This window comes from Rhinolophus sinicus, linkage group LG18 (assembly GCF_036562045.2).
Source record: "Rhinolophus sinicus isolate RSC01 linkage group LG18, ASM3656204v1, whole genome shotgun sequence".
In the NCBI taxonomy this organism is placed as follows: Eukaryota; Metazoa; Chordata; class Mammalia; order Chiroptera; family Rhinolophidae; genus Rhinolophus; species Rhinolophus sinicus.
The window spans coordinates 3541922-3568068 of record NC_133767.1 but is presented as its reverse complement, the minus strand read 5'-3'; the positions used below and the strand labels follow the sequence as shown (position 1 = coordinate 3568068).

General features: G+C 44.0%; 1 protein-coding gene across 2 annotated transcripts in view; it reads right to left on the bottom strand.

Moving 5' to 3' along the window:
* TMC7 (transmembrane channel like 7) overlaps positions 1-26147 on the bottom strand; it is a 40209-nt gene that overhangs the window by 6699 nt on the left and 7363 nt on the right. Inside the window, exons 2-14 of one of the 2 annotated variants that reach the window (XR_012493063.1) lie at positions 21716-21959; positions 20446-20594; positions 17931-18098; positions 15275-15357; positions 11644-11789; positions 9884-10031; positions 8809-8982; positions 7569-7726; positions 5376-5493; positions 4966-5063; positions 3169-3355; positions 1556-1650; positions 1182-1312 (exon numbers count right to left, since the gene is read on the bottom strand). Coding sequence is in view for 1 of the 2 variants with exons in the window: in XM_019753065.2 (XP_019608624.2) it covers positions 1182-1312; positions 3169-3355; positions 4966-5063; positions 5376-5493; positions 7569-7726; positions 8809-8982; positions 9884-10031; positions 11644-11789; positions 15275-15357; positions 17931-18098; positions 20446-20594; positions 21716-21959 (1804 nt within the window). In the remaining variant the exon portion in view is untranslated. Of the gene's footprint in view, positions 1-1181; positions 1313-1555; positions 1651-3168; positions 3356-4965; positions 5064-5375; positions 5494-7568; positions 7727-8808; positions 8983-9883; positions 10032-11643; positions 11790-15274; positions 15358-17930; positions 18099-20445; positions 20595-21715; positions 21960-26147 lie in introns of those variants that run through there. The other variant, XM_019753065.2, reaches the window with a different exon arrangement.

Sequence of the window (26147 nt, the reverse complement as noted above, 5' to 3'; positions counted from 1 at the left end):
TATGTATTTTTTAAAAATAAATACATTTTTTCATAATGAATTTCTAGAAATATTCATAAACCATTAACAGTGGTTACCTGTGCAGAGTGGGACGAAGGTGAGGAGAGGAGCAATTTTTTCCCTTAAGTTATACTCCTCTGTATTATTTGCAATTTTTTATATATAATACATATTACTATAATAATAAAAATATACATTCAAATTACTTAAAAAATAAAATGTGAGAGAGAGATTCAAAGTTCAAGGATTTTAATTTAAAGATGAAGAAATGAAATTCCATGAGAGTATAAGTCAGGAATTGGCAAATTAGAGCCCAAGGGCTAAATGTGGCCCACCACTTGTTTTATAAATAAAGTTTTATTGGAACAGGGTCACGCCCATTAGTTTATGTATTGTCTATGGCTCCTTTCATGATACTACACAGTAGAGTTGAATAGCTACGAAAGACACCATTTGGCCCACAAAGCCTAAATTATTTACTTTCTTGTCCTTTCCAGAAAAAGTTTGCCAGCCTCTTGTATAAATGGTTAAACCCCTAGGGATTGGCATCACTGGAGCTTGAAACCTCAACTTCTGATTCTCAGTTCTTTCAAATTCCACACTAGAGTCATATGTTAAATATCTTTATACCCCTAGCACCTTGTGTCATATGTTAAATGTCTTTCTACCCTCGCATCTAGCATAGTGCTTGGCACAGAGAAGGTACTAAATAAATGTTTGCTAAGTACAAACCCTCAACCACAATGGCAGGAATGTGGGTGACTTCCTGCTTTCTGTTTTATCCTACACTCTTTCTGTTTTCTTCTACAATGTAGAAGAAACTCTGTTTTCTTCTACAATGACCATGTATTATTTTCATAACCAGAAACACAAAAACAATCCAAAGGGAGGAAGAGAGGACAGGGCTTAGGAAAAGGGATCTGGGTAAGACAGACTCAACTGACACTCTCAGAAACAATGGTGACCCTGCAAGTCCAAGTTCCAGAAGTGGACCAAGACATTCCAGCAACCAGAGGGAGATTTCCAAGCAAGGGTGGGCCTGGCTAAGCCTGGAGCGACTTACTGACCTCTGCCGGTGACACACGGTGAGGAAAGCCCATGAAGAATGCAACAGACCCTTGAACATGAGAGAAGGACATGCCAGGAAGCAGGGATAGGTTCTAGAAAACAGTCATACTTACTGTGCCATGCTGATTGTCAGAGGTATTATTGCCAAACACAGTCCAATCAACAGCACCAACAGGAAGAAGAAATTGGAGTTGGATGCTCTGAACTGCTTCGGGGAGGGTCTGCAGGTATGAATAAGACTCATCTAAGGGGAGGGAGAGAAAGAAAAAGAATTAAGAGTCCAGTCTCCTTGACAACAAACGAGCACATTCACACATTACGGTGGGAATGTAAGTGGGTCTAACCTTTCTAGAGGGCAGTCAGCACTGTAGATCCAAAATGGAAAGTGTTTAATCCAGATCCCCACACTGGGGGGTTCATCTTGATGAGAAAAGAGGAAAAATGGGCCCAAATACACAGATGTGGTGGATGGATGTGTACTACTTACAGCTGTTGGTAACGGGATAACTGGAAGCAAGCGAAAGAGCTATCACTCGGGTCCTCATGGGTTAAAGTGCATCCACACATGGTCTACCCTGTACCCTTTAGAAAGGACGAGAAAGGGAGCTTTACGTCCCACGAGGCACTATGAAATGGAAACGGTCGATTCCAGCACTCTGTCCCATAGCTCACCAAAGTTTTGAAAATGCACTCTTTCTAGGGGTCTAGAGATACATTAAATGGATCGGCAACAAATTGAGATTTGTCTTGAATTTTTTTACAGGTGTACTTGTTTTATTCTGATTGTAAAAAGAAATATTTCCACGGAGGGAAAGACGACGTGAAGGCAATATCAACTGGGGAGGAGAGAGGTATAGTAACAACATACACTTTCTCTTTAATATTTTTCAAAGCTGCATTACTGGGAGGTGGCATCAGACTCTTCTGACTTCAGCAGGAGCCAAAGCATCTCCTGAGTGGAGGTCACTGAGTACCAGAATACCCAGTGTCCCGTGTGGGGGCAGCTGGCCGGTCAGGCCTGGAGTGAGTGTCAGAACTCCGCCCGGTGTCCGTGGCCCATTCCACTGCCCCCACACTTTCTTTACTGTGCTACACACTGGGAAGCCACTGGCCAACCAGTGTTTTCTGGAAACGGAAAAAGTTCCTAAGAGCTTTCTCACATCCATCTCTCCTTCGGTGACTTCATTCAAATGAAAGCATCAAAAACTCTTCAAAGGCCAAAACATCACAGCAGAAAGTTTCACCCACTTCAAGGCCCTGTTTAAGTGGCTCTGGAGTGAGATAAGCCTGGTTTCAAATCCTAGGAGTCACGTGTAAGCTGTGTGACCTTGGACCAGTTACTTAACCTCTCTGAACTTCAGCTTCTAAGTGTTCAGCAGAGTAGGGGAACATGATATTATTAGCATCTGCTATTATCCTCGTCATTATTATTAATACTATTATTATTTCCATTTCTGAATCCTCAGGGCTTAGCATAGTAAGTAATCAGCACATGTTGGACTTGTTAACAGAGGGTTCTTCTGGAAGAAGAGATGAAACAATCCACATCTGGATTGTTTCAATGTTTAATGTTGAGCATATATTTCCTCTATAATAAAGGAAAAAGTTTTATGAATAAGCCCAGATAGGTTAGTGGTCTGCGGGGCCACTTCTTCCATTAAGCATTTAGTTCAAGCACAGTGCATAGGGCCTACGAGCTGTTCAAGAACCTACACAAATAACTGAGACCTGGAAATACACGCACTGGCTCAAAAATCCAAACAGAAAACTACAACATTTAAATGAATCAACATTCCGTTAAACATCACCAAAATGTACCACAGTCAACAGATCAATCAATTGCAACTCAACTCTTAAAAACAGTTACAACATATAAAACTGACCCTTAAATCACGGGAGCACAACAATTCTTAACAAAACTCTCAAAATTATGAAAACGTGAAAATCCATCCAGCCTTTTTGCCAGAATAAATCTATATCTCCAATAAGGGATGTCATTTTGATACATCTGACAGGATGCAGATGAGCTCCAAACATACAACTTTCAAATTCAAGCAAGAATGGTTCAGGGTACCAGCCCCCATGCCCACCTCTCCTTACCTCTTTCACATAGAAGATGATAATGAATTTCAAGGTTGCAATGGCAGGGAGAAGGGGTGAGAAAAAGGCTCCGATCCAGCAAATGGTTTGCCCATAAACGATCCCCAGAACATTATCAGGAATGGCAAATTCCTGCTGTCCCAAGCACTGCATCAGCTTCCAAGAGGAACAGTAGGACACCAGGAGCCTGGAAACAAATGGGACCATTTCTCACTTGGATACAAAGCGTCTGCCACGGCCACAGAACCACGTCTCCAAAATCAGGGCTGTTTCCACACAGATCTCTCATGGACACTGGCTCATCACAAGTCGAGAAGATTCACAGCAGAGTGAATTCTGGAATCATGAAGACCAGGGTCCGAGTCTCAGATCTACAACTTCTGAGCCAAATAGATTTAGACAAGGCTCATTTTTCTCATCTGGAATGTGGGGGGATTGTAACGCAACCTATTTGACCAGCTTGTGGTGACAATGCATGACCTGGGCAGTCTCTGTGCTCTGGCTTGCCACTGAGCCCCAGATGTCATGGGCATCCACACAGAAAATAGCTTGTGAGGACGCTACCACCTAGCATGCTGGACTCCTAGAAATTTCCTGAGGGCAAGCGGCCGAGGGAAACACACACCGTTGCTCACTGTGGCACTGTATTAGGAAAAATACTGGCAACAACACATATGCCCATCAGTAGGGGCTGGGCTGACAAATGATAAGCCATGGATATAGTGGAATATTAGACAGACCTTAAAATGAATGCGGAAAATCCATGTGTCCTGGCATGGAAAGTTCATGATATTTTGTTTGTAGGAGGTACAAAAAGAAAGCTGCAGACCTATGTGGATGTAACGTGATCCCATTTAGGCGTAGGGGAAAGAACACTTCTCTCAGGACTATGTGTTTACTTATACATGGATTTATGCAAATGTGTTTTTGTTTTCAAGGACTGCTGGATCTTCCCCAAAGTGTAACAATGGCAACCTCTGAGGAGTTGGGTGGCAACCAACAAAATCTCCCACTATTCTCCAGACTTCTGTATTTACTTAAATTCTAAATACTTTTGAATTTTCAATAAGCACATATTCATGTCATGTTTGTGTCATTTTTTAAAGGAAAAGTTTCTAGTTTAATGTTTATTTGTCAGGGCCTACTGGACCTCTGACATGCCTGGAGAATTTGTAGATCTGGGTAAAAAACTGATTACGCGAATAGTGTTTCACTTAAGGCTTAAGGAGATGCTGAGAATAATTTTTAAAATGATGGCATAGTAACAATAATCATCATGGTGACAGTGGACGTTCTGTCTAGTTCTGAAGTCTGGAGTGTTCTTAGCACGTTCATCTGCGTTTTCTCATTTAATCCGCCCACAATGCTATGGGGTGGGTACTGCTACTATCCCCATTTCACAGGTGGGAAAATAGGCACAGTGCTTACATAACTTGCCCAAGGTCACATGACTAGCAAGTAGCAGTGCTGGGGCTTGAACCCACACCAGGAAATGTGGTGTCCACTGTGGCGTGGAGGGTCTCCACAGACACCCGGGGTTGTGCTGACAGCAGGAAGCCATGCCCACTGAAGCCCCATGGAAAGCAGTGCCATTTCCGCTCTTCCCGTGGCCTATCTGAGGGGGACCAATGGCCTGGTGCTGTCTGAACGTCACTGGATGGTTGTCAGTGGCTTCCAGGGACTGTGGAATCACCCAGCACTTTATGGAGAGCCGCTGTGAGAAGATCCTCCCGTTGGGGCAGGAGCAGGGGTGGGAGGAGTGGGGGCAGAGAAGAGCGAGGTACCCCTCACACTTACTTTCTAGGAAAATCCACAAAGAGCGTCATGGCCAAGATGATGATGAGATCAAAGATCATCAGCTTGTACATTTCCTGCCCAACTTGGGTCTCCCAGCACTGAAAGCAGAGACAGGAAGCGACGCTGAGACGCGACTCGGAGCAGAGCAAACCAGCTTCTCAGACTCCTCCCAACGCCCTTTCCATCCCCAGATCCTGCTGCCTTGGGAGGCCACCAGCCGACGCCGCCCTGGATTCCAGCTCAGGCTTTGGTTTCCAAGCCCTTAGAGATGTCTGGTGTGCCAGACTGCTATGCAGCAAGAGTGGATCAACTGGGACTCAGAACTATGGCTTCAAGGTTGTTCTCTGACCACGGGCCTGTTATTCCCAAATGACCCACCCAGCAGGACGCTCCCATCCCCGCAGCCTCACCGGGTAGAGTTTCTGGTTGTAGCCACAAAGCTCACACGAGTTGTTATCACAGGATGTAATCTTGGAGCCCAGGGTGAAGACCAGCACACAGATGGTGGCCAGCCGCATGAAGACACACCTGCAGGAAGAGAGGGAGGAGAGAGGAGGGGAAGAAGAGGCCCCGGGGCAGGCTGGGCCCTTGGGAGCAGAGATGCAAACCCACAAACAGGTCGTGTTTCTGTTTGGGATGATGAGTAAGTTATGGAAACAGTGGTGAGGATGGCTCAACATTGGGAATGTAGTTAATGCCACTGAGTTGTATACTTAAAACTGGCAACGTTTATGCTAATATATTACCACTCCTTTTTTCAAATAGCAGAAAAAAAAGATAAAAAAGCTGGGAACTCCTGAATCTATGATAATACAGCCACGCGACAGAACTTTATGCATTTCTGAAGAAGAACGAATTGAATCTCATAAGTTATCAGCTTTGAGAGATGTCTGATATATTGGAAAGTGGAAAAAGTACACTGCAGAGTTTTGCATCCATACAACCCTATTTCTAAAAGAAAACAAAACGTGTAAGCGTTGGCATAAACAAGAGGAACCATGCAGCTTAGGGCTGCCGGGGAAAGCAGGATTCAAGAAGAACATATATAGTAAGTGCGATTTTTTTTTTAAAGATACTTTTCTATTGTGTGGTTTGTAATAAAAAATAATTACAATAGAAACATAAAGTGGGCGAAGGGAAGAAGCTAGTCCACACCATCTGCTCATTATTCAGTATCCACCTGACACTATGCGCCTCCCGGTGGGGTGAGAGCCCAGCTCCACCGAGGTTTCCAAATCAAAAACTGAAACAGAATCTAACAACAAGTCTGAATCTACACAGTAGTTTACAGTGACTATAGGTACAGAAAATAAAACGCACCGTGAAGAAACAATGAACTAAATCCAGACTAGCAGACATTCTGCAGGACAAGTACCCCAGTTTCTCCCACAAATCAAGGGCGTAACATAAGGGCAGGGGGAATTCTTAAAAGAATAAAAGGGACCTAAGAGACATAACCACCAAACGTAGCTCGTGGTCATTGTTTGGACCCTGGTTTGAACAAATCAATCGTCCAAGTCCATCTGCATTTCCATCAGGGAACGGACTTAATTTTATTAGAGGTCATGATGGTTATGTTAAAAAAAAAAAAAAGTCCTTGTCACTTAGAGATATACTGAAGTGTTTACAGGTGAAATGACCTTGTTGCCTCAGATTTGCTTCAAACAATCCAGCAAAAGTGGGGGGAGAAGCTGAAACAAGACTAGCAAATGTGGGTAAGTGGAACATAAAGGGGGGTTGTGATACCATTTGTTCTGTTTGAAAATTTCTAAAACAAAAAGTTGTGTTTTTTCTTTTTTTAAAGATATGCAAGTACAACGTGAGACATTTGAGAAGCTCGTTTCCCAGGACCCCCACCTGGTCCTCTTCAACTTATTTGGGCTGCCTCGCTGCACTCTGCTTTATACCTGTCATTTTTTAAATGACACAGAGTAGTGCTTTGAAAGGAGAAGCGGTATTACAGCAACTTATAAAAAGTCAACTGCAGCCCACACTGCAGGTGACCTGGGCATATTTTCTCAGCATTCCCTATTCCAGCAAATGCCTCACGTTCCTACTGCAAGTGCTTGGAACTCTGCACCCAAGGCGCATGTGTGGGATTAGTGGGTAGAAGTGTGGGAGACTTAATGTTTCTGGGAGCGGCCACCCTTAGGCGGTAGAGGCTGAATATCTGGTTTGGTGGGAAAACTCTCAGATATTGCCCACACAACTCCGAGTTACCCAGCAGGACTGGACCCCAGTTGCTAAACAGCGGCGATTTGCTCAGTAACATCCTTTGTCAGCTGCCTTCCCTTCTCTCTCTTCCTCACTCCCCTGGTTATTTCGAACATCTTCAGAGCAACACCTCCTCCTAGGACCCCACCCTAGCCCTCGGCTGTCAAAATGCTAATACATGAACCAAAAATATACTACTGATAAGTAGACTCTTACATAAATAGATTTCACTGCATGTGCAAAGCCTAATTCATTCATGGGGATTGTATGAATGTTGAAGAGGCTTCTTGGCTCAGCAGGAAAAGGTGCCACAATTGATTAGCAATGTCTGCCAAGAGCAAGGGAGCGGGTAAGTGGTTGGTGAGCTGCTTGGCATGTCTAGGCATTACCTAAGGATTGTCAGCCGGATCTCAAAGCCTGGGGAATAATCCTCATAGTGGATGATCTTGGCGAAGATCATTGGGGTGATAAAATTGGCCAGCGTGATCACAATAGAAGGCAGGTACAATATCAAGAGGTTCTCTCCAAAAACCATCTTGTCAATTTCCTATGAGGATAACAAAACGGGTCAAGAGTATAATAAGGAAGGTTATATCACAAATGAGTCGCCCTTAAAAGAACTCAGCTATACCTATGTCAAGTCATTATACTGTATACCTTAAACGTACACAGTGCTATATGTCGATTATACCTCAATAAAACTGGAAGAAAAAAAAGAATTCAACTATACATGTTTACTAGCAAAAAAACAAAATGAAATTCACATGTAATTCAACATGGCCCCTACCATGAACCACAGCCTTCCTCCTTTCCTCAAATAGAGGAAACATTAGCTAATACCATACTAGAAGAAAAATGAGCTCTATTGGATTAATTTAGGTGCGGTATAAAAAAATCCACATATTAATGGTCAATGTAAGTGTTTTCAAGGCTGTGATACTAATTGACTTAGATTAGCCATTCTCTTTCTTTCATAATAATAGACTATTTAGCCACCGATAGGGCTACCCAGGATAAAACTAAATGTCCCGGCCTCCCTTGCAGCTAGGTATAGCCATCTAACTAAATTCTGGCCAAAAGGATGTGAGTAGAAGTTGTAAGCGCAACCTCTAGGTCACGACCTTGAAGGGGAGGGGTGTGCCCTCCCCATCTCCTTTCCATTGGCTGGAATGTGGATGTGGTAAACTATCAAGTACTACACAGAAGAGGGTCACACCCTAAGGATGGCAGAGCCACAAGATGGAAGGAACCTGGGCTTCTATGATTGATTTCATGAAGCAGAGCCACAACCAACTTGGGTTTTTAAAAACCACTATTCTTTTGGGTAAACTGAGGCCCCAATAAGGTTAAGTGGAGAACTTGGGGATTACATCAGGCAGGTCAGCTGGATTTGAATTTGTGAATTCCAAGAGGAATAGGTATCCCAAATGCTCCATTTTGGATGCTTTTTTTTTTTTTTTAAGTGGAAATCAGTCACCTCTGAATTTTGGTTCTCTGTCATATCAGCCAAATTTGTATCCCTGTATGTAAAATAGAAGTGATGATGGTATCTGTCTCAGAGGTTTACAAGGCACTTAGCATAACGTCCAACCAGAGTAAAAGCTAAATTGACTTTCATGCAGTCCTTACTTTTTTCATGTGTTCTTGCGAGAATATAGTTGCTCTATAGATTGCATAAAAGCATGCTGCTAGGACGGCCAGCACAATACAGTTCAAAAACAGTCTCAAAGAGTAAATCCGTATTGTTTCTTCTGAGGTCCTTTCTGCTATTTTCTGCCGTATTCTTTCTTCCTCCAGGTCAGCCTAAGGACCAAAGTAAACTCATTTGTGAGTCAGGGGTGGAACCTCCTTTGCATCACCATAACGCTCCCTATCCATCTTTTAGACTCCCCTTCAATATTCATCTCCCCCAAGAGACACCTTCCAGATGAAACCTAACTAGTTTGCATGTCTACAAATGGCCTAAGTCAAGGGAGCACCACCTATTGAAGTATTCAATTAGACTTTGCATAAATGTGAAAAGAGAACTATAAGCTATTCACGACATTACTTATATATGTTGTATATGTTATTTCTTTAAACAGTATATCGGTGGGTGGTTTGTTTGTTTTTTTAACCCAATCTGCTTTTAATAGAAGGATTCAATCTATTCATATTTAGTGTAACAAATAATGCATTTGATTTGTTTTCTTCATCTTACTTTATTCCGCTTTGATGTAACTGTCCCCTCCTCCTTTTTTTCCCAGTAGGTTTGATCACGATGCTATTTATGATGCCTTCTCTCCTTATTAGCTTTAGAAATTCTCTTCTACTTTTTCACATTCTCTCCACTCAACTTTATCATCCTAGTATTCCATCCTTAGTCTTATTCCTTCTGGTATAAGCGATGTTTATGACAGGTTCTCACACAGTAGAAAAATAACAGGGTGACAAAGGAGGAAGGAAGGCCCCATCTCCTCGCACCTGCAGGCATGGCCCCACCTCTCTTCCCAGCCCCATTTCACCAGCTCCATGCTTAAGCCTAAAGTCATCAACCCCAGGAAGCTGTGCACTGCAAAAAGCTCTGGAAAACCACAAGGGAGAGACTTGCTAAGCACTGGGGACCACCGGGCCCCCACCTCGCTCCTCTGCAAGCTGCACACCTGCCTCCCAAGACATGACCTGCTGGCCAGGAAGCCATGGAGGGAACCCCAGCAGCACTCACTCGAAGCTCATACCGCAGGCTGCTGTGTTTCAGGTCAGCCATGCTGCGGCTGGTGATACAGAAGTCCCAGCCGGCAAAGATCTTGTTGCAGTAACTCTGAGAGTGTTCCTCACTCCGGATCAGGCTGATTTTGAAGCCCTCCACCGACCTGACCACAAAACACAATCATGCTTCTGATCAGAACAACAACAAAATACAGGCCACGGATGGGCTTTGTCTGGAATAAAACAGTTACGCATGGCAGCCTGTTCCCCCCATTCTGACATGGTCAGGTGTTGGACCACCCTAAATAAACGTGACCGCTAACCAGGCATCTCATTATTGAAAATCATTTCCTTTCATCCACCCGATGGCTCTTCTCAGAGAACCCAAACTCATTAACACAGGCTAGCGGTCCTGTGTGATGCCATCTTTTCTCCCTGATGGCCACTCTGCTAATACTACACTGGCTTTTTGTCCTTTTCATAAACATGCAAACCTCTATTCCTGCCTCAGGGCCTTTACCCTTAAAGTTCCTGCTACCCTCTCCTGGGACAGTTCTTCCCTGACTCCTCCTGTGGCTGCTTTCTTCCCATCTTTCAGGTTTCGGCTCAAATCGTCCCTCCATGGATTCACCATCACCCCATCTAAAGCTGTGACCCACCCCCCACTTCAACTTAGCCTCTTTCACTTCCTTCCCAGCAATGAGCCTACTCTGAAATTATCTCATTTGTCTCTTGACTGCTTATAGCCCTTTACTCTGATTACATTTTAAATTCCTTGAGGACAGTTACCCTGGCTGCCTTGCCACCTTTATATCCAGAATGCCTGGACCATAATACGGCCACTATCCAATTGATGGATAAATGACCTAAATAGTAAATTAACCAAATATTTCGCGAGCACCTGTTTAGGTCAGATGCAACTCTGTTGCACACTTCATAACTGTTACGCATGCAAATGCTTTTGTGGAAAAAATACACTTTGGCACTTAATGCTGCAACTATGTCAGATGCCACCCACTGTAGATGAAACAGGGAGTTTTAGGATTTACTAGTGAGTTGTGAGGACAATAAGACGTGGAAGGAATTATAGCAATAAGTCATTCTGCCAAATTTATATCAGAACCCCCTGGGGTGCTTTTCCAAAATGCAGACTCCCAAGTGGTTTCACACCCTGTGACTTTTACTTCAGTGGGGCTCATGTGGGGTCCAGAAATGTGTTATTTTATAAAGCTCCATGGTGATTCTGAGGTCCCATTCCAGGTGAAAATGTCTGATTTAGACCAAACCTACAGATGAGAAAGCTAAGGTTCAGAGAAGAGAAAATTATTTCCCTAGAATCAGAGTTAGTGGCAGAACTGGAAGCAAATTTGACAATGACGATGACGACGATTTTAATTTAGTAAAGGTTTACCAGGTACCAGACCCAGTGCAAGGTTCTTTACCTGCCTTGTTTCAGTGAATCCCCCCATCAAGCAGGTGTGCACATTTCATAGATGAAGAAAGTGAGATTTAAGAGGTAAAGTGACATTTGAACCTTGGTCTCTGGATCCCACAGTCCTGTTCTTTGCCACTCCATAGCACTTCCTCCTGCCAGGTGGTCATGTCCCGGTTACATTACACCCAGCCCTCCAACACACCCACAAAACTTTCCCCCACAAAGCCCAACCCTGGGTTCTGCTAATCCATTGGGCAATGGTTCGCAGAGTCCATGACCTGCAATAAACTCCAGCCATCAGTGTAACTGAAAGAAAACACAGTGATAAGATCAAACATTACCTCTTCACGATCCAAAGAAGGCTCAGGGCCAGGTAGGCAATTGTGCTTAACAAATAAGCCAGGGGCAGGTCATAGGTGAAGTTCTGAAATTTCACCCCGTCAATGGTGTAACGCCCATAAAAGAGGCTGGTCTCCTCCAAGAAACCCTGAAACAAAGCCAACGGCATGAGGTCAGACTGGTGAGTTCACTGCAGAGAACCAAGAGACCAGTCTCTGCCTCAAGAATTCACATTCCAGTGTCATTAGTATCCCCAGATACTGGAACAACCTCAGAGGTAGATGGGGTACTCAGTCAATGTTTGGGGAATAAAGCACAGACAAAACCTAAGCATTAAAAATACAGGTGTATGATCCAAAAATGAAATTAAGAAAACAATTTCATGTGCAATAACAGCAAAAAGAATACTATACTTAGGAATCGATTTAACAAGTGAAATGTAAATCTTACATTAAAAAATTTTTTTAAAGACCTAAATAAATGGAAAAACATCCCGTGTTTATGGATCAGCAGTTCCAAGGCAAAACTCCCCAAATCCTTACCAGAATCCCCTCTGGCTTCTTTGTAGAAACTGACAAGCTAATCCTAGAATTCATATGGAATTGCAAGGGACCCAGAATGGCCTAAACAATCTTGAAAAAGAACAAAGTTGGAGGACTCACATGTCCATTTCAAAACTTACTTCAAAACAACAGTAAGCAAAATAGTGTGGCACTAGCATACGAAAAGACATATATATTGATCAATAGAACAGAATTGAGTCTAAAAATGAACCCATGCATTTACGGTCAATTGATTTTTTTTTAATTTTTATTGGGGAATATTTGGGCACAGTGTGTTTTTCTAGGACCCATCAGCTCCATGTCAAGTTGTTGTTTTCAATCTAGTTGTGGGGGCGCAGCTCAGCTCCAGGTTAAGTCTGGCAGTTCCTCAAAAAGTCAAACATAGAGTTACCATTTGATCCAGTGATTCCACTCCTGGGTATATACCCCCAAAGAAGTGATAGCCAAAAGGTAGAAACAACAATCCAAATGTCCATCATGAATGGATAACCAAAATGTGCTATTTCCATACAACAGAGTCTTATTTGGCCATAACAAGGCCTGAAAGACTGACAGAGGCTACAATGTGGATGGACCTTAAAAACATGCCAAGTGAAGGAAGCCAGAGACAAAAGACCACATGGTATATGATTCCATTTACATGAAAAGTCCAGACTAAGCATTTCATAGAGACAGGAAGCAGATAATGGTTGCTTAGGGTCGGTCAGGGGATTGGGAAGTGATAGCTAAAGAGCATGGAATTTCTTTTTGAGATGACGAAAATGTTCTAAAATTGACTGAGGTGATGGCTGCACAACTCAGTGAACAGACTGACAACCACTGAATCGAACATTTTAAATGGGTGAATTATATGGTAGGTAAGTTATATCTCAATAAAGCTGTCAGCAAATGAGGAGAGAGGGAGAAAGAAAAGGAAAGGAAGGAGGGAGGGAGGGAAGAAAGAAGGAAGGGAGGGGACCTGTGTGGAAATACAGCACAGACTTCTTAAGGAAAGGGCATTGGAACACTTCAAATTCCTCCTTGGATGGCAGGAAAAGTCCAGGAGAGCGAGGAGAGAAACTCATAAAAGCAGAAGCAGTGTAGGAAGTGAGATGTTCACCACAGCATTGTTTATCAACAAGGAAGATGGAAGCAATCTAAATGTCCATCGATAGGGGCCAGGCTAGATCAAGAAAAATCCAAATGATAAAATATTAAGCAAGACCACGTCAGTGCCTGAGCAAGGGTGAGAAAGCTAAGAACCACGGTATTACAGGTTAGTGACCTCTGGGGAGGGATACTTTAAGTCTTTATAGTCTATATTTTTTTATGACAACTGAGTAATTTTTTTAATAGAAAAGTAAATTTTTTAACAGAAGACTCCATCTTGTTTTTAACGCTCCCAAAGGTGGGGCACACAGGCCATTAAATCTTGCCCAATGACATGACACCTGTTTCTATTGCCCCGGGGTTGATATCAGGGCTGTCATTAATCTCTTCCCTCAAAATAATGCAGCATTACAGGGCAAAGGTCCACTGGGCAAGGAAAATAATTTTTCTGATTTCATAGAGTTTGACTTAATTGTTTTCAGCAACGACAAACTACTGTTAGATCTCTCTACTTACATTTAAATTCTGGATAATCAAATTAAAATTCAGTCTCCCATCACCCTACTTCAAAGGTTCAAGAGTTAGCAACTATCGTGTGGTAACACACAGTTCCAGAACTTTCTCGTCACTGTAGAAAATTCTTTTGGACAAGGCTGTTCTTTATCAGGCATACCTTATTGAACACTGATGACCAAGTGCATCTAAGTCTCCTAAAAATCTTTCCTATAAGGAAGAAGGTTATGATGTGTGGAGATCAACAAATAAATTTCACTTTGGGGATGTCATCGAAAGAAATGGGGCCCATAGCAGTCCCGGGATTTGATCCCACTTTGCTTTCACTAGCAGTGTGACCTTGAGTGAGTCGCTGAGTTTCTTTTCTCCTTGCAGAGTGGACATTTCAACACCCACCTGACAATTCCACTCAGCTGTTTTGGGAACACGTCAGAGATGTAAGAACAATTTTTTCAGAATCAAATGCACCAGACAAATTCAATACTTTCTACTTATTTATTCAGAATGATGGAAGTTCAATGCCATGGCATTTTCCTACCAGTAACTTTCAGAAAGGTATGTTCATATGCTTGTATTGTTGAAACATCAAAAGAAGTGGCTCTCAACTAGGGACAAGTTTGTCCCCCAGAAAACATTTAGCAATGTCTGGAGACATTTTTGGTTGTCACAACTGTGGAACTGCTACTGGCTTCTAGTAGATGGAGGCTAAGGACGCCACTAAACATCCTACAATACACAGACGGCCCCCACAACAGAGAATTACCAGGCCCTAAGTGTCAATAGTGTCGAAATTAAGAAACCCTGATCTAGAGGGCAGAGAGGGTCACTTCCCACAGTGACCTTATTTGCTAAAAAAAAATACGGGGGATTAAAAAAAAAAAAAAAAAGGAAACTCACAAAAAAATCATTTTTCAGAAGATTCAAAGAAACCTCTTGGCACTACTGTAAGAAGGATGAGATCAATTCCACTTTAGAGCAGGGGGTGTTATCCTGGGATTAATAGACTTTTAAGGGGTTCCAGGGAATGAGTATGTATGTATGTATGTGTAAAAATGTGGTGTGTATGGTCATGTGTGTGCATCACGCATGATTTCTGGGAAGAGACACAGTTTTTATCCAGTTAGTCTAGGACCCCAAAATGGAAGGTTTCTCAATGTCAGAGAAATCAAATAAATTCTAACTGTGTTTACTTTCACTAAAACTCCTTTCTATGGGGGAATTCAGCATTTTGTTGCAGGTCAATACGAAGTGGGCAGGGACCAAGAAAAAGACAATGGCTGCAAGTGACAAAGCATATTCCTTGTATATGTTAGCAGGAGCTGGGTGGGCCTTGTTCCTGCACATGAGGTCACTGCAAATCCTGTTTCTTTTACTGTGTTTGGCTCTCCCTGAAGACATTCAGGGTGTTTCAATGAATCTATTCGCAGGCTACTGAGGGCCCAAATACAGAATTATGTTCAGTACTTACAGTGCCAGAGAGCAAGTCTATGATGTAAGTGTAAAAGTAAATGAGTCCAGAGCTGCTTCTGGGGTAGACTGTGCACTGAGTATCTGCAAAAGACAAAAACAAGCACATCAGAGTCTGTAACCTGTCAATCACAGTTTGCGCCTGTGTACACATTTAGGTGTGTCACACATTTTGGCATATTTGTGTATGGGTGTGTTTGTATTAGGTTGGTACAACAGTAATTGCAGTTTAAAAGGTTAAAAATTGCAAACACCGCAATTACTGTTACACCAACCTAGTATATTTGTGATTTTCTGTTTGTAGACCAGACCTCAATGCACCAAGTACAGCAGCACTAGTCTTCCTAAACATCTGGAGAAGTGTGTTTTTTCTACACATTTTGCATGTGGGTTCACTTACATTTTGTGTTTTCTGCTTATTTTGTTTTGGGGTTCATGTGTGCACATATTTTGGAATATGTGATTGCTATAATCGTTACTCCCTTTTAAGAATATCTAATTCTAAAAGATTTCTATGTGTGTGTAAAAAATATGCAGTTTCCTTTGAAAAATGCATCTGTTTACAGATGTCTAAGTAACCAAGAAATTATCTGAATACCAACTTTAGTGACATTGCCTTAACCTTGAACAACTAACTCACTTCCTCTGTATCCGTCAGCTACTGCTGTGTAACAAATACCCATAACCTCAAAGTCTCAGTGACTTAACATACCGACCATTTACTTTTCCATTCATGGATCTGCAGTTGGAGTCCATGCATTTGGATTTGGGCTGAGCCAGAAGGGACTCAGGTCTGCTCCACATGACTCCATCCTGGGGCCCAGACTAACGAGGAAATGGCTCACCTGGGGATGCTCTCCTCATGGCTCATGTCATAAGGCAAGTCACACAAAGCCACTTCAAACTCACTCCCCACTAGACAAACACAAGCCACATGGCCAAGTGCAAGACCAATGGGGCAGGAAGTACTCTCTGCCTGCAGTGAGAGGCCCTACAAAGTCACAAGAAGGGATGGAAGGTGAGAAAAGGAAGAGAGGGACTTCCGATCCTTTTCTTAAGGGACAAAGATCACTAGGTAAGTTAAAAAACATAAAAGCATGTGTGTGCAGGGGGAGGATAAAATCAGAGGAAATAATGATGAGAAAGAAGGCATGTGTGGTGACCATGCTAAGAGTCCCACTGCATTTTCTCCAGAAAGGGGGCTTCCGTCCGACCAAGGCCCCGCGTACAGCTATAGAGAGAAGTGAACAGGCAGCTGAGGCCAGTGGTTAAGTGCCTGGGCTCCAAATTCACAGGAGAGAGAATGGCAATCAGGTTTCCTAGAAAGCAATAACACTGAAGAAAAGTAGCAGCTGCCATCTATTGAGTGTTTTTCCACGTGTCCAGAACTGTATTATCATATTTAATACTCATTTTAAAATTATGAGTATTGCTTAAATAACAATGATGTGTTTTTATTTTCTATATTAATATAGCATTTATATTGTTGTTTTCAATTATTCATCATTTAAATAAGTATTTATTATTTTTTAATGAGCCAAGTATTAATTAGTGAGGTGTTATTTGAATAACGAAATCATCTCATTATTTAAATTATCACCTTATGTAAATATTATAACTTATCACTTTAAATATTTAAATATTATTTAAATTATTCTATGGATAAGGAAACCGAGGCTCAGAAAGTGTAATCCACTAGCAGAACTAGGCCTTGACACTGAAGCAGGGTTTTCACACAGCAGCAGGTAATATTTATCTGTAAAATGCACATATGCATAAAACGCACATACTAGAAAATGAGAATGTAGCATCTGGTATACGGTAGGCACTCAATATGAGTGCCAGGGCCCTGAACTAAGTCAGAGTTTCCACGCTATTTTATTTTTAAGTGTAACAGAATTAGGACAGAAGCAAATATGATGAGATGGAATCACAGCAGTGATTCTAGAAGAGGGTTCTTCCAGAGAAAGGAGTTATGTGATAGAGAAGCATGAGGTCTCCACCTCTAGCCCGGAGCACAAACAAGATGCCCAGAAGATCTGACTTATGTGGAAAATTCAGTAAAAAGACACAGGTCCAGCACTTGCCATTGGCATGTGATTGGTGTGTAATAAACAGTAGCCCCAAGCATCACCCTTATTAGAGACGGAAGTCTGGAAATAAAACCAGCGGAGTATATTGTATTACGTTTCCTAAATATTCCACTTTCCGACCCTGCGGTTCCCTTCCCACATGCCTTGCCGCACTCAGGAGTGGCCAAATGACTCGCTTTGGCTACTGACATGTGGCAGAAATGACATGCGTCATCTCCAGGCAAAAGCTTTAGGAGTCAGCCTGTTTGTCATGGCTCTTTTTCCTTTCTACACAGTGACTGCCAAGGTTCCACATAAAGGCTGGTCCATCAGCTTGGGCTCCAGAGTGAAGATCAGATGGAACAAAGCCACCACCAAACAGTGCTGGACATGCACTGTGAGCAAGAAAGAAACCTTTATGGTGACCAGGTGCTAGAAGTTGTGGGGTCATTTGTTTCTGTAGCATAACCTAGCCCGTCCTGACTCACAGTTACTACGAACATGAAGATTCCTACAGAAGGAAGTACTGTAGCCAGGGACACAGTGACAGCACACTCTTCAGGGCAAAGCAGGCCTTAGACTCACCCACGGCTTTGGATGGAATGAACACAAAACTGCTGTTGGTGATCTTGTATTTGGTGAGCAAGACGGGCAGCAAAACCAGCAGGAAGATGATCAGAAAGATCACTAAATTCAGTAACACCAGAAACCGTAAGAAGGAGAAATACGACTGAATGCCAGTGCCAAATTTCCCTGGAAAAAAGAAATCCAGACATCAGTGACTTGGAGTATTGACCCACTCCCCACTGTAGAGTCAATCAGCCACAGACAGCTGAAGTGGGAGGATTCTCAGTGAGGAAAGGAGGAAGAAACATTTTGATTTTTCTACTGTTGGTAGCACCTGAAAGGTTCTACTTCCTTATGGTTTAAACTTGCACTTGTAAATCTACACTCGATCTTGAATTAACCATTTGAGAATGATGCAAAGGGTTCAACAGCTATCTTGTCTCACATGAATATCTCGTTGGCGCAGTACCATTCATAGAGAAGGCTATCCTTTCCCCCAATGAATTTCAGTAGTGTTTTTTGTAATTGACTATATATGTATGAATCTGCTTCTGAATTCTGTTCTGTCCTGTTGGTCCATTTGTCCATCCTGGCACCAACAGTAGACTAATTATTGTAGACTTCTAACAATACTTGATATATGTTAAGTCTTTCAGCTTTGTTTTTCTTCAAGTATCCTTGGTCCTCTGCATTTCTATATAAATTTTAGAATATGCATATTAATTTTCACACATACACATACACACACAGCTGCTGAGATTCTCATTGGTCAATTTGAAGACAAGTGACATCTTTACAATATTGAGTGTTCTGATCCATGAACACAGTATATTTAACTACAATAGTTGCCGAAGGATTTTTTATAGATTTTTTTTTTTTTGCCAGATTAAGAACGTTCCCATCTATTTCTTATCTGCTAAGAATGAGACCTGAATTGTATCAATGCTTTTTCTGCATCTATGGGGATAATCATATAATTTTTCTCCTTTATTCTGCTAAGTAGTGAATTACATTCATTGATTTTCAAATAGAAAAATGAACCTACCAGCAGATGATAATTAAATTACTAAGGATAGACAGGGAGCACCTGAAGAGTGAGGGTGTCTGCTTGTTCTTGGCCGGGGTGGGGATGGGACAAAGAATTTACCTTCTGAGACTGAAGATATAAGAGATCCACAATCTTTGCTCACGTGAATATGAACAAACCCATCAATCTTGCCAGAGGCAAGGAGCTAGACTATCACACTTCTGTTTTCTGCCAGATAAGTCCCTAGCCAGTCAAGAAATCACAGGAGTGGAATGACTGAAGAGAAAAATCAAGGTCCCAGTTCCCCAGGGAGAAACTACCCTCCAATATACAAGCCACTTTCTGAATGAAAATCTCTAGGAAGACCACCACTTCCTAGAAGGTGGGCATGGCAGCTCAAACCTTAAGACTCCGACTGCCTGGTTCAAATTTTGAGTCTCCTTGACCTAGCCAGTGAACTCGCACTAAGTATTTTCACTTCTCTGTGCTATGCAAATAACACATAACGTGTGTGGAAGGATCTTGTGAGGATTAACTGAGATAATATGAGTAAAATGTTGGACATATGCTGGAGCCCTAACCCGCAGTGTGACGGTATTTAGAAAGGGGCCTTTGGGAGGTAATGAGGTTCAGAAGAGGTGTGAGGATGGGACCCTCGTGATGGGGTTAGTGCCCCTAGAAGAAGAGGCACCAGTACAAGCCTCTCTCTCTCTCGCTCTCTCTCTGTCTCTCTCCTCGGGCATACACACAGGTGAGGACATAGTGAGAAGGATCTAGCACTTGCCATCGCCAGAACTGTAAGAAAATGAATGTCTATTGTCTAAGCCCCCCAGTCTATGGTACCTCGTCATGGCAGCCCGAGCTGCCAACTGCAATATTGCATCTCCTTGTCACCATTATGAAAAAGTAGGGATTCTCATTGTCTTCTGAGCCCCGGGCACAGGTGGCAGTCTGGGAAGCCTAACGAAGCCCATCTCAGGATAATGTTTTAAATGCACAACATAGAATATATGGTGATGGAAGGAGAACTGACTCTGGGTGATGAACACACAATGGGATTTATAGATGATGTAATACAGAATTGTACACCTGAAATCTATGTAATTTTACTAACAATTGTCACCCCAATAAATTTAATAAAATAAAATTTAAAAAAAAAAGCACAACATACAAATGGACATGTGCTCAGCATCATACTCAAGACCAAGTTCGGGATAGAATCACACGATCATCTTCACTAGCCCATTAAACAACAACATGAGGGGCAGACCTGGCAATGGCTGTAATTTCAAAGCAGTGAGAAGCATACGTGGTTTTCCAAGACAACGACAGCTGGACGGGGTAGGAAAACATCTGTGATCTTCCTGGTGACAGACACAGGTTCTGCCCATGCTAACTGTGGCGTCGCCCATATTCATCACGAAAGGCAATGTTAGATTTCAGCTCCAGGTTAGTGACCACGACGCTGCACTTTCCCCAGACTTCTGCAGAGTGCGTGGCACGTACCGTCTATGCTGCGGATGTCCTCCCGCCACAGCTCCAGGTGGGCCGCCATCTCCCGAGCCTTCTCTGTGAACCTCTTCCAAGACTTGCTGCTGTACCGTTTCCACTGGTCCCACTCAGATAAATACTTCATCTGGGTTTCCTGAATGTCCCTGCATTGAAAAATGAACACGACAATGACTGTGGAAACATCGCCACACCCCAGCATCACATAAAACCTCAGCAGAGAGGATGTGGGAAACCTGGAGCCCTCCTATATTGCGGTGGGGATGTAAAACTGTGTGGCCACTGGGGAAAACAGTGTTGGCCGTTCCTCAGAAAGTTAAACATAGGATTATCACATGACCCAGCAACTCTACTCCTATGCAGACATCCCAAATGAATGGAAAACAAGGTCTCAAACAAAAACTTGTACTAGAATGTTCATCGTAGCACCATGAATAATAGTCAAAGGGTGGAAACAAATCAAACGTCTATCAACGGATGGATAAACAAAATGAGCCATAGCCACACAATGGAATATTATTCGGCCATGAAAAAGGATGAAACACTAATGCATGCTACCACACGGATGAACCTCAAAAATATTATGTTCTGGACTAGCTTTGGGATCTGTTTAGACCACAGAATGCCACAGAAGTGGTTCTGTGCCAGCTCTAAGCTCAGGCTTCAAGAAGTCTTACAGGTTTCTGCTCCTCTCCTGGACACCCACTGCTGCCATGCGAACAAGCCTGAGCTAACCTGCTGGAGGATGAGATCATCCCGGACCAGCCTACCGCCAGCTGACCCTGAGCCTGGATCAGCAGAGCCACCATAGATACACAATGAGCCTTACTGGAATGAAAAGAATTACCCAGCACTGACTTGTAGACTCGTAACATTGTTGTTTTAAGCTTCTAACTTATGGGGTGACATTACACAGCATAGCTCACTAGTACACTCATATTCCATACTCTTTCCTTTGCCACTGGCTGGATGCAGACAACACTGAGGGTTAGGGGCAGGGGTACGGGGGTTGCAGAGCCACAAGATGGAAAGAACCTGGGTCTCTCTGAATGACTGCAAATGACTCGATCTTATGTGAACAAGAAATAAACTTCTAATAAGTTGAGTTTTTACATGTTTGGGTATCTTTGTCACAGCAGCTTGGCTTAACCTAAGTAATACAGTTAGGGCTAAGTGAGCTCTTCAGGAAATGCAGTCCATGCATAAAACACACCTCTGCCCAAAACCTACAGGAGATGCCTTCCAGATGGCAGGCTACTGAACAAACCTTAGTCTCCTCTTCTCAGAGATGTTCAGTGCATAGTTTCGAATCGATTGGCTATTGAGGTTTTCAGTGATTCCTTCCTCCAGCTGGGAGCTGTAAGAGTCTGCTGGCTTCAGCAAAGTGCCACTTTGCTTGTCTCGGGAAAGGATGTTTGTCCTCTTGCGTGCAATGGACCGGTAGCTCGGCAACTCTTGGAGGAAATCCACAGGTGAAGAAGCAAAGCAACTGGAGTCCAAAGAGAGGCTCTCTGGGGAAGTAAAAAGAAAAGCATCGTTCACCCCAGTGAGCTTGGGAGCCAACAAACACAACTTGTACAGGAGACTTGGACTGTTCTCTCCTCCTCAGAGCCTTTGCATATGCTGTTCCCTCTGCCTGGAATGGACTTGTCCTACTTCTTTATCCTAGTAGCTCCTACTCAAAGGTCACTTCCTTGGGGAACTGTCCCTATCTCACTGCACTACTATAGGTGTCTTGTTACACATTTCCCACATTCCATGAGTCCTTTACAGCACTTACAATCTGTAAATACATATTTCTTGGGTGACTATGTGAGTATGTCTGTCCCCCATCCTCCAGTAGACCAAGTACCTCACAGGTAGGAGGTAATAAATACTTATTGGATGACTAGATGACATTCCAAATTTGCTCATGTTTAGAGAGCCTGTGAGCAGCGGTGCTGGAAACAGAACAGGGTCTGCCTGACTCACAAATCTCTATTTGTTCCACTACATTAGGCCACAGCTGGAGGCTAAGCTTTGCTGTGTTTTGTGCAGCGGTCTAAGAAGCTAGGGGGCTTTCTGTTGAAGGTGAGGGACACCACCTTCAAGGGGGGTTGTATGCCCGATCCAATTTTAGACGTGGGAAGACCACTCTTAAGTGGAGACAGACAGAACACAGGGAGAGAAGATAGGAGGAGGCAGACATAAATACCTAAGCAATTACCCTTACAGGCAGCAAAGCTTCTATTGCTTTATGTTAGATGTTAAATTCCTTGGGCTTGAATTCTAGCTGTGTTAATTACAGCTGTGTATCTTTGGGAAAGTTACTTAACCTCTCTGAGCTTTAGTTTGCTCACTTCAAATACCCATTCATTCAACAAATACCTACCATGTGTCAGAGCTGGAGATAGAGATTCCCACAGGGAACAAAGCAAACGCCCTACTCACATGGCACTTACATTCTACAGTGGGGGAGGATCAAACAATAAAAAGGCAATAAATATTACGCCAGGAATGATAAGGGCAATAAAAAAACAAAAAACAGAGTGGGGTAAGCGGGCAGGTGACGGGAAGGGTGCACTGTTTTTGATAAGGTGGGGTCAAGCATGGTCTCTCTATTAACGTAGCATTTAAGCTGACGCTGAACAAAGGGAGGGCGTAAGCTCTGTGGGTATTTGGGGAAGAGCGTCCTGGAAGAGGGAACGTGCAAAGGTCCTGGGGCAGGGATGTGCGTGGCATGTTTGAAGAAGAGCACGGAGGCCTATGTAGCTGGAGGAGAGTGAATGAACAGAGAAGGCCCCTGGAAAGCCACACCAGCCCTTCTGTCAACCCCCCGCTCTCCCTTGAATCTGGGCTGGATCTGTGACTTGCTTTAAACAAAAGACGAAACAGAAGTGACGCTGTCAGTTCCAGACTGAAGCCTTAAAAAGGCTGAAAGCTTCCACTTTTGCACTCTTGTGAGCCCAGGGCTGCCGTATAAGAAGTCCGGCTAGGCTGTTGGGACAGCTATATGTAAGCCTCCAAGGAGAACCAAGGTCGCAGGCTTATGGTCCCAGCGGCCATGGCAGCCAGTCCCCAGGCCTCCAGGGCATCCTCACTGGGCAATGCCATGGTGGTGAAGAGGCCATCTGGACGCTCTGGCCCCAGCAGACATGACAGGCAACAGGGCAAACCGTCTCCTCCAGGCTCTGCTGATTTCCTGAAGCACCAGCAGAAACTGTAAAAGGGATTTTTCACCATCACGTTTGCATTCGTTGGTTAAGCGACAATAGGTAACTGGGTTTGAGAGAAAGGAAAAGCGGAGGTCAGAGAGGTGGCTGGCGTCAGACCAAGTCAGACTGGTGGGCTGAGTGACGACGACCCTTGGATGTGGCAGATGGGAAGCCACCGAGGGCTCCGAGCCAAGCATGTCATGATCTGACCACGTTTTAAAGGATCACGCCAGACTGCAAGGCTACGGGCAGGACCCCACAGGGGCCCAACTTAGGAGCATTAAAGGTGATCACACAGACAGAAGACCCCAGCCCAGTGCCCCACACGCAGTGGGCTCCATACACAGACGTGTAGCAAATGGGACCAGGAAGGGCTCCCGCGGGACAGAGGGAGTGCTGGGGAGGGGGGAGGGCACCAAGGCCTCACTGCCAGATGGAGTCTGACTGATGGACATGCCCAGACACAACAGAACAGCTGTCCCACTGCCGATGACACACAGCCATGCGACAGGAGCCCTCCCTGCCAGGGGTCAAGTGCAAGCCTGCTAGCCCCACTCCACCTTTCACTTCCCTGCCCCAGCACACCCTGAGGATATGACACATGTCCAATTAGTAACGGTGGCTCCCTAAGCAAATATGGGTGGGGGAGGCTAGAGTGTCCACACCCTGGCTGGAGGCCACTCCTCCCTCAGCACAGCAACAAAGAGCTGTTATTAACTGAACAAAGGTCTTTGAATATGGAGCAGTACTGACCTATTGAATATTCAGCAGCCACGGGTCAGGGACCAAGTGCCAGAGCCTGGACTAGCCAGTCAGCCACCAGCCAGGCCACCCCAGGTGTCTAAGTCACATGCTTCTCATCTCTGGAACTGGGGCTATGAATCCATGGACCTCATGGGCGTGATTGTGAGTGCAGAGGTACACACAACATAAACAATCGGGGCTCGGATTTACTGAGCACCTACTTTGTGCCAGGCTATTCGAGGCCCTCAGTATGCGTCACCACACTTGATGCTCTGAACGACACCACATCTGGGGCGTGGACACTCCCAGGAAGTGGGCACAGGCCAACCATGCTCTGAATGGTACCGAAACCACCACCAGCCTCCCTCGAGTGCTTGCCAAGAACCGAGCCCAACCGTATTCGGTGCTGAGTTCACGTTAGGGTTTTTCTTCCCACTCACAGAATCATGGAAACTCTGGGGAAACAGGGACCCTGTGGGGCACCCAGGCCCAGCCCCTGGCCAGCTGCTGTGGGAATTAGCTTGGTGGCACGGAGTCCTTCTCTGCATGGGACTCTAGGCCGGGGGCTGGGCCTCAGAGGATGATGGTTTGACTGCCTTGCTTCCTGCCTTGAGCTGTCACTCACTCCTTCCACCAGCACACATCTCCATGTGCCCGCCCACTGTCCACATCTCCATCATGACTCCAGCCTCCTGCCGAATGGTTTCCTTCTGTGTTGTCTCTGACCCTCCCCCTCCCCCATTAGACTGTAACCTCCATGAGGGCAGGGGCCCTATTTCTCTCCTTCACCACTGAATGAATGAATCATGAATGAATGAATTTGGAGCTGGGGATACAGGCAACATTGGATCACCTACCAAATAGACCAAAGTATGTGCTTCGCAGAGCAGGGGCACCAAAAAACGAGGAAAAGATTTAAGGAATTTAAGTATTTAACATTATTCGTTTCTATATGGATATGTTTTTCACAATTGATAAAAAACTTTAGAGGAGGGGGAAAAAAGTTGGCAAAAATATTAATTGAGATGCTGACCATATATCGTATTCTTCCCTTTTCAGGTACTTTGCACTAACCAGCCCAATTAGAATAATGCTTTGCTAATTATTTATCAAGAAATGATCAGAGGGCACATGTACACCCTGTTTGTTATTACTAATAAGGCATGAGAGCATCAATTGCAGAACTTTTGGGGCTTCTTCCTACTAATAGTCTATGGCTTGATACTGTTTTAATTTTGGATGCTTAATCGGACATGGGGTACCTGAGTGACCCGTGGCTCACAGCTACCAAAGGGTCTTAACCAGGGGCTCACAGTCCAGGGAACCTAGTTGAAGCTGCGAGGCCTGTTGAAGGCCACCCACCCTTCATGCATTCACTCACACTTGAAACCTTCAATGAGCAACTGCTATGTGCCAAGCACTGCGGTAGGCCTGGAACACAGCCCTGAAGACGCCACACAAATTCCCCTGCCTTTAGGGGACTTCCATTCTAGCGGGAGGAGACAGTCAACAGGCAAGAACAATATGTTTCAGACAGTGATTAGTGTGTGGAGAAAAATAAGGCGGGGTTGCGTTTGAGCAAAGCTTGAAAGAAGGGAGCGGAAGAACCACATGGCTAGCTGGGAGAAGAGCAGGTGCAAAAGCCCCGAGGCAGGACCGTCTGAGGAACAGGAAGAAGGTCAGTGCATCTGGAGGAGAGTCAGCAGGGGCGTGTTGGGGTCAAGGCCACCAGGCGCTATGGGCCATAGGGAGGCCACAGCT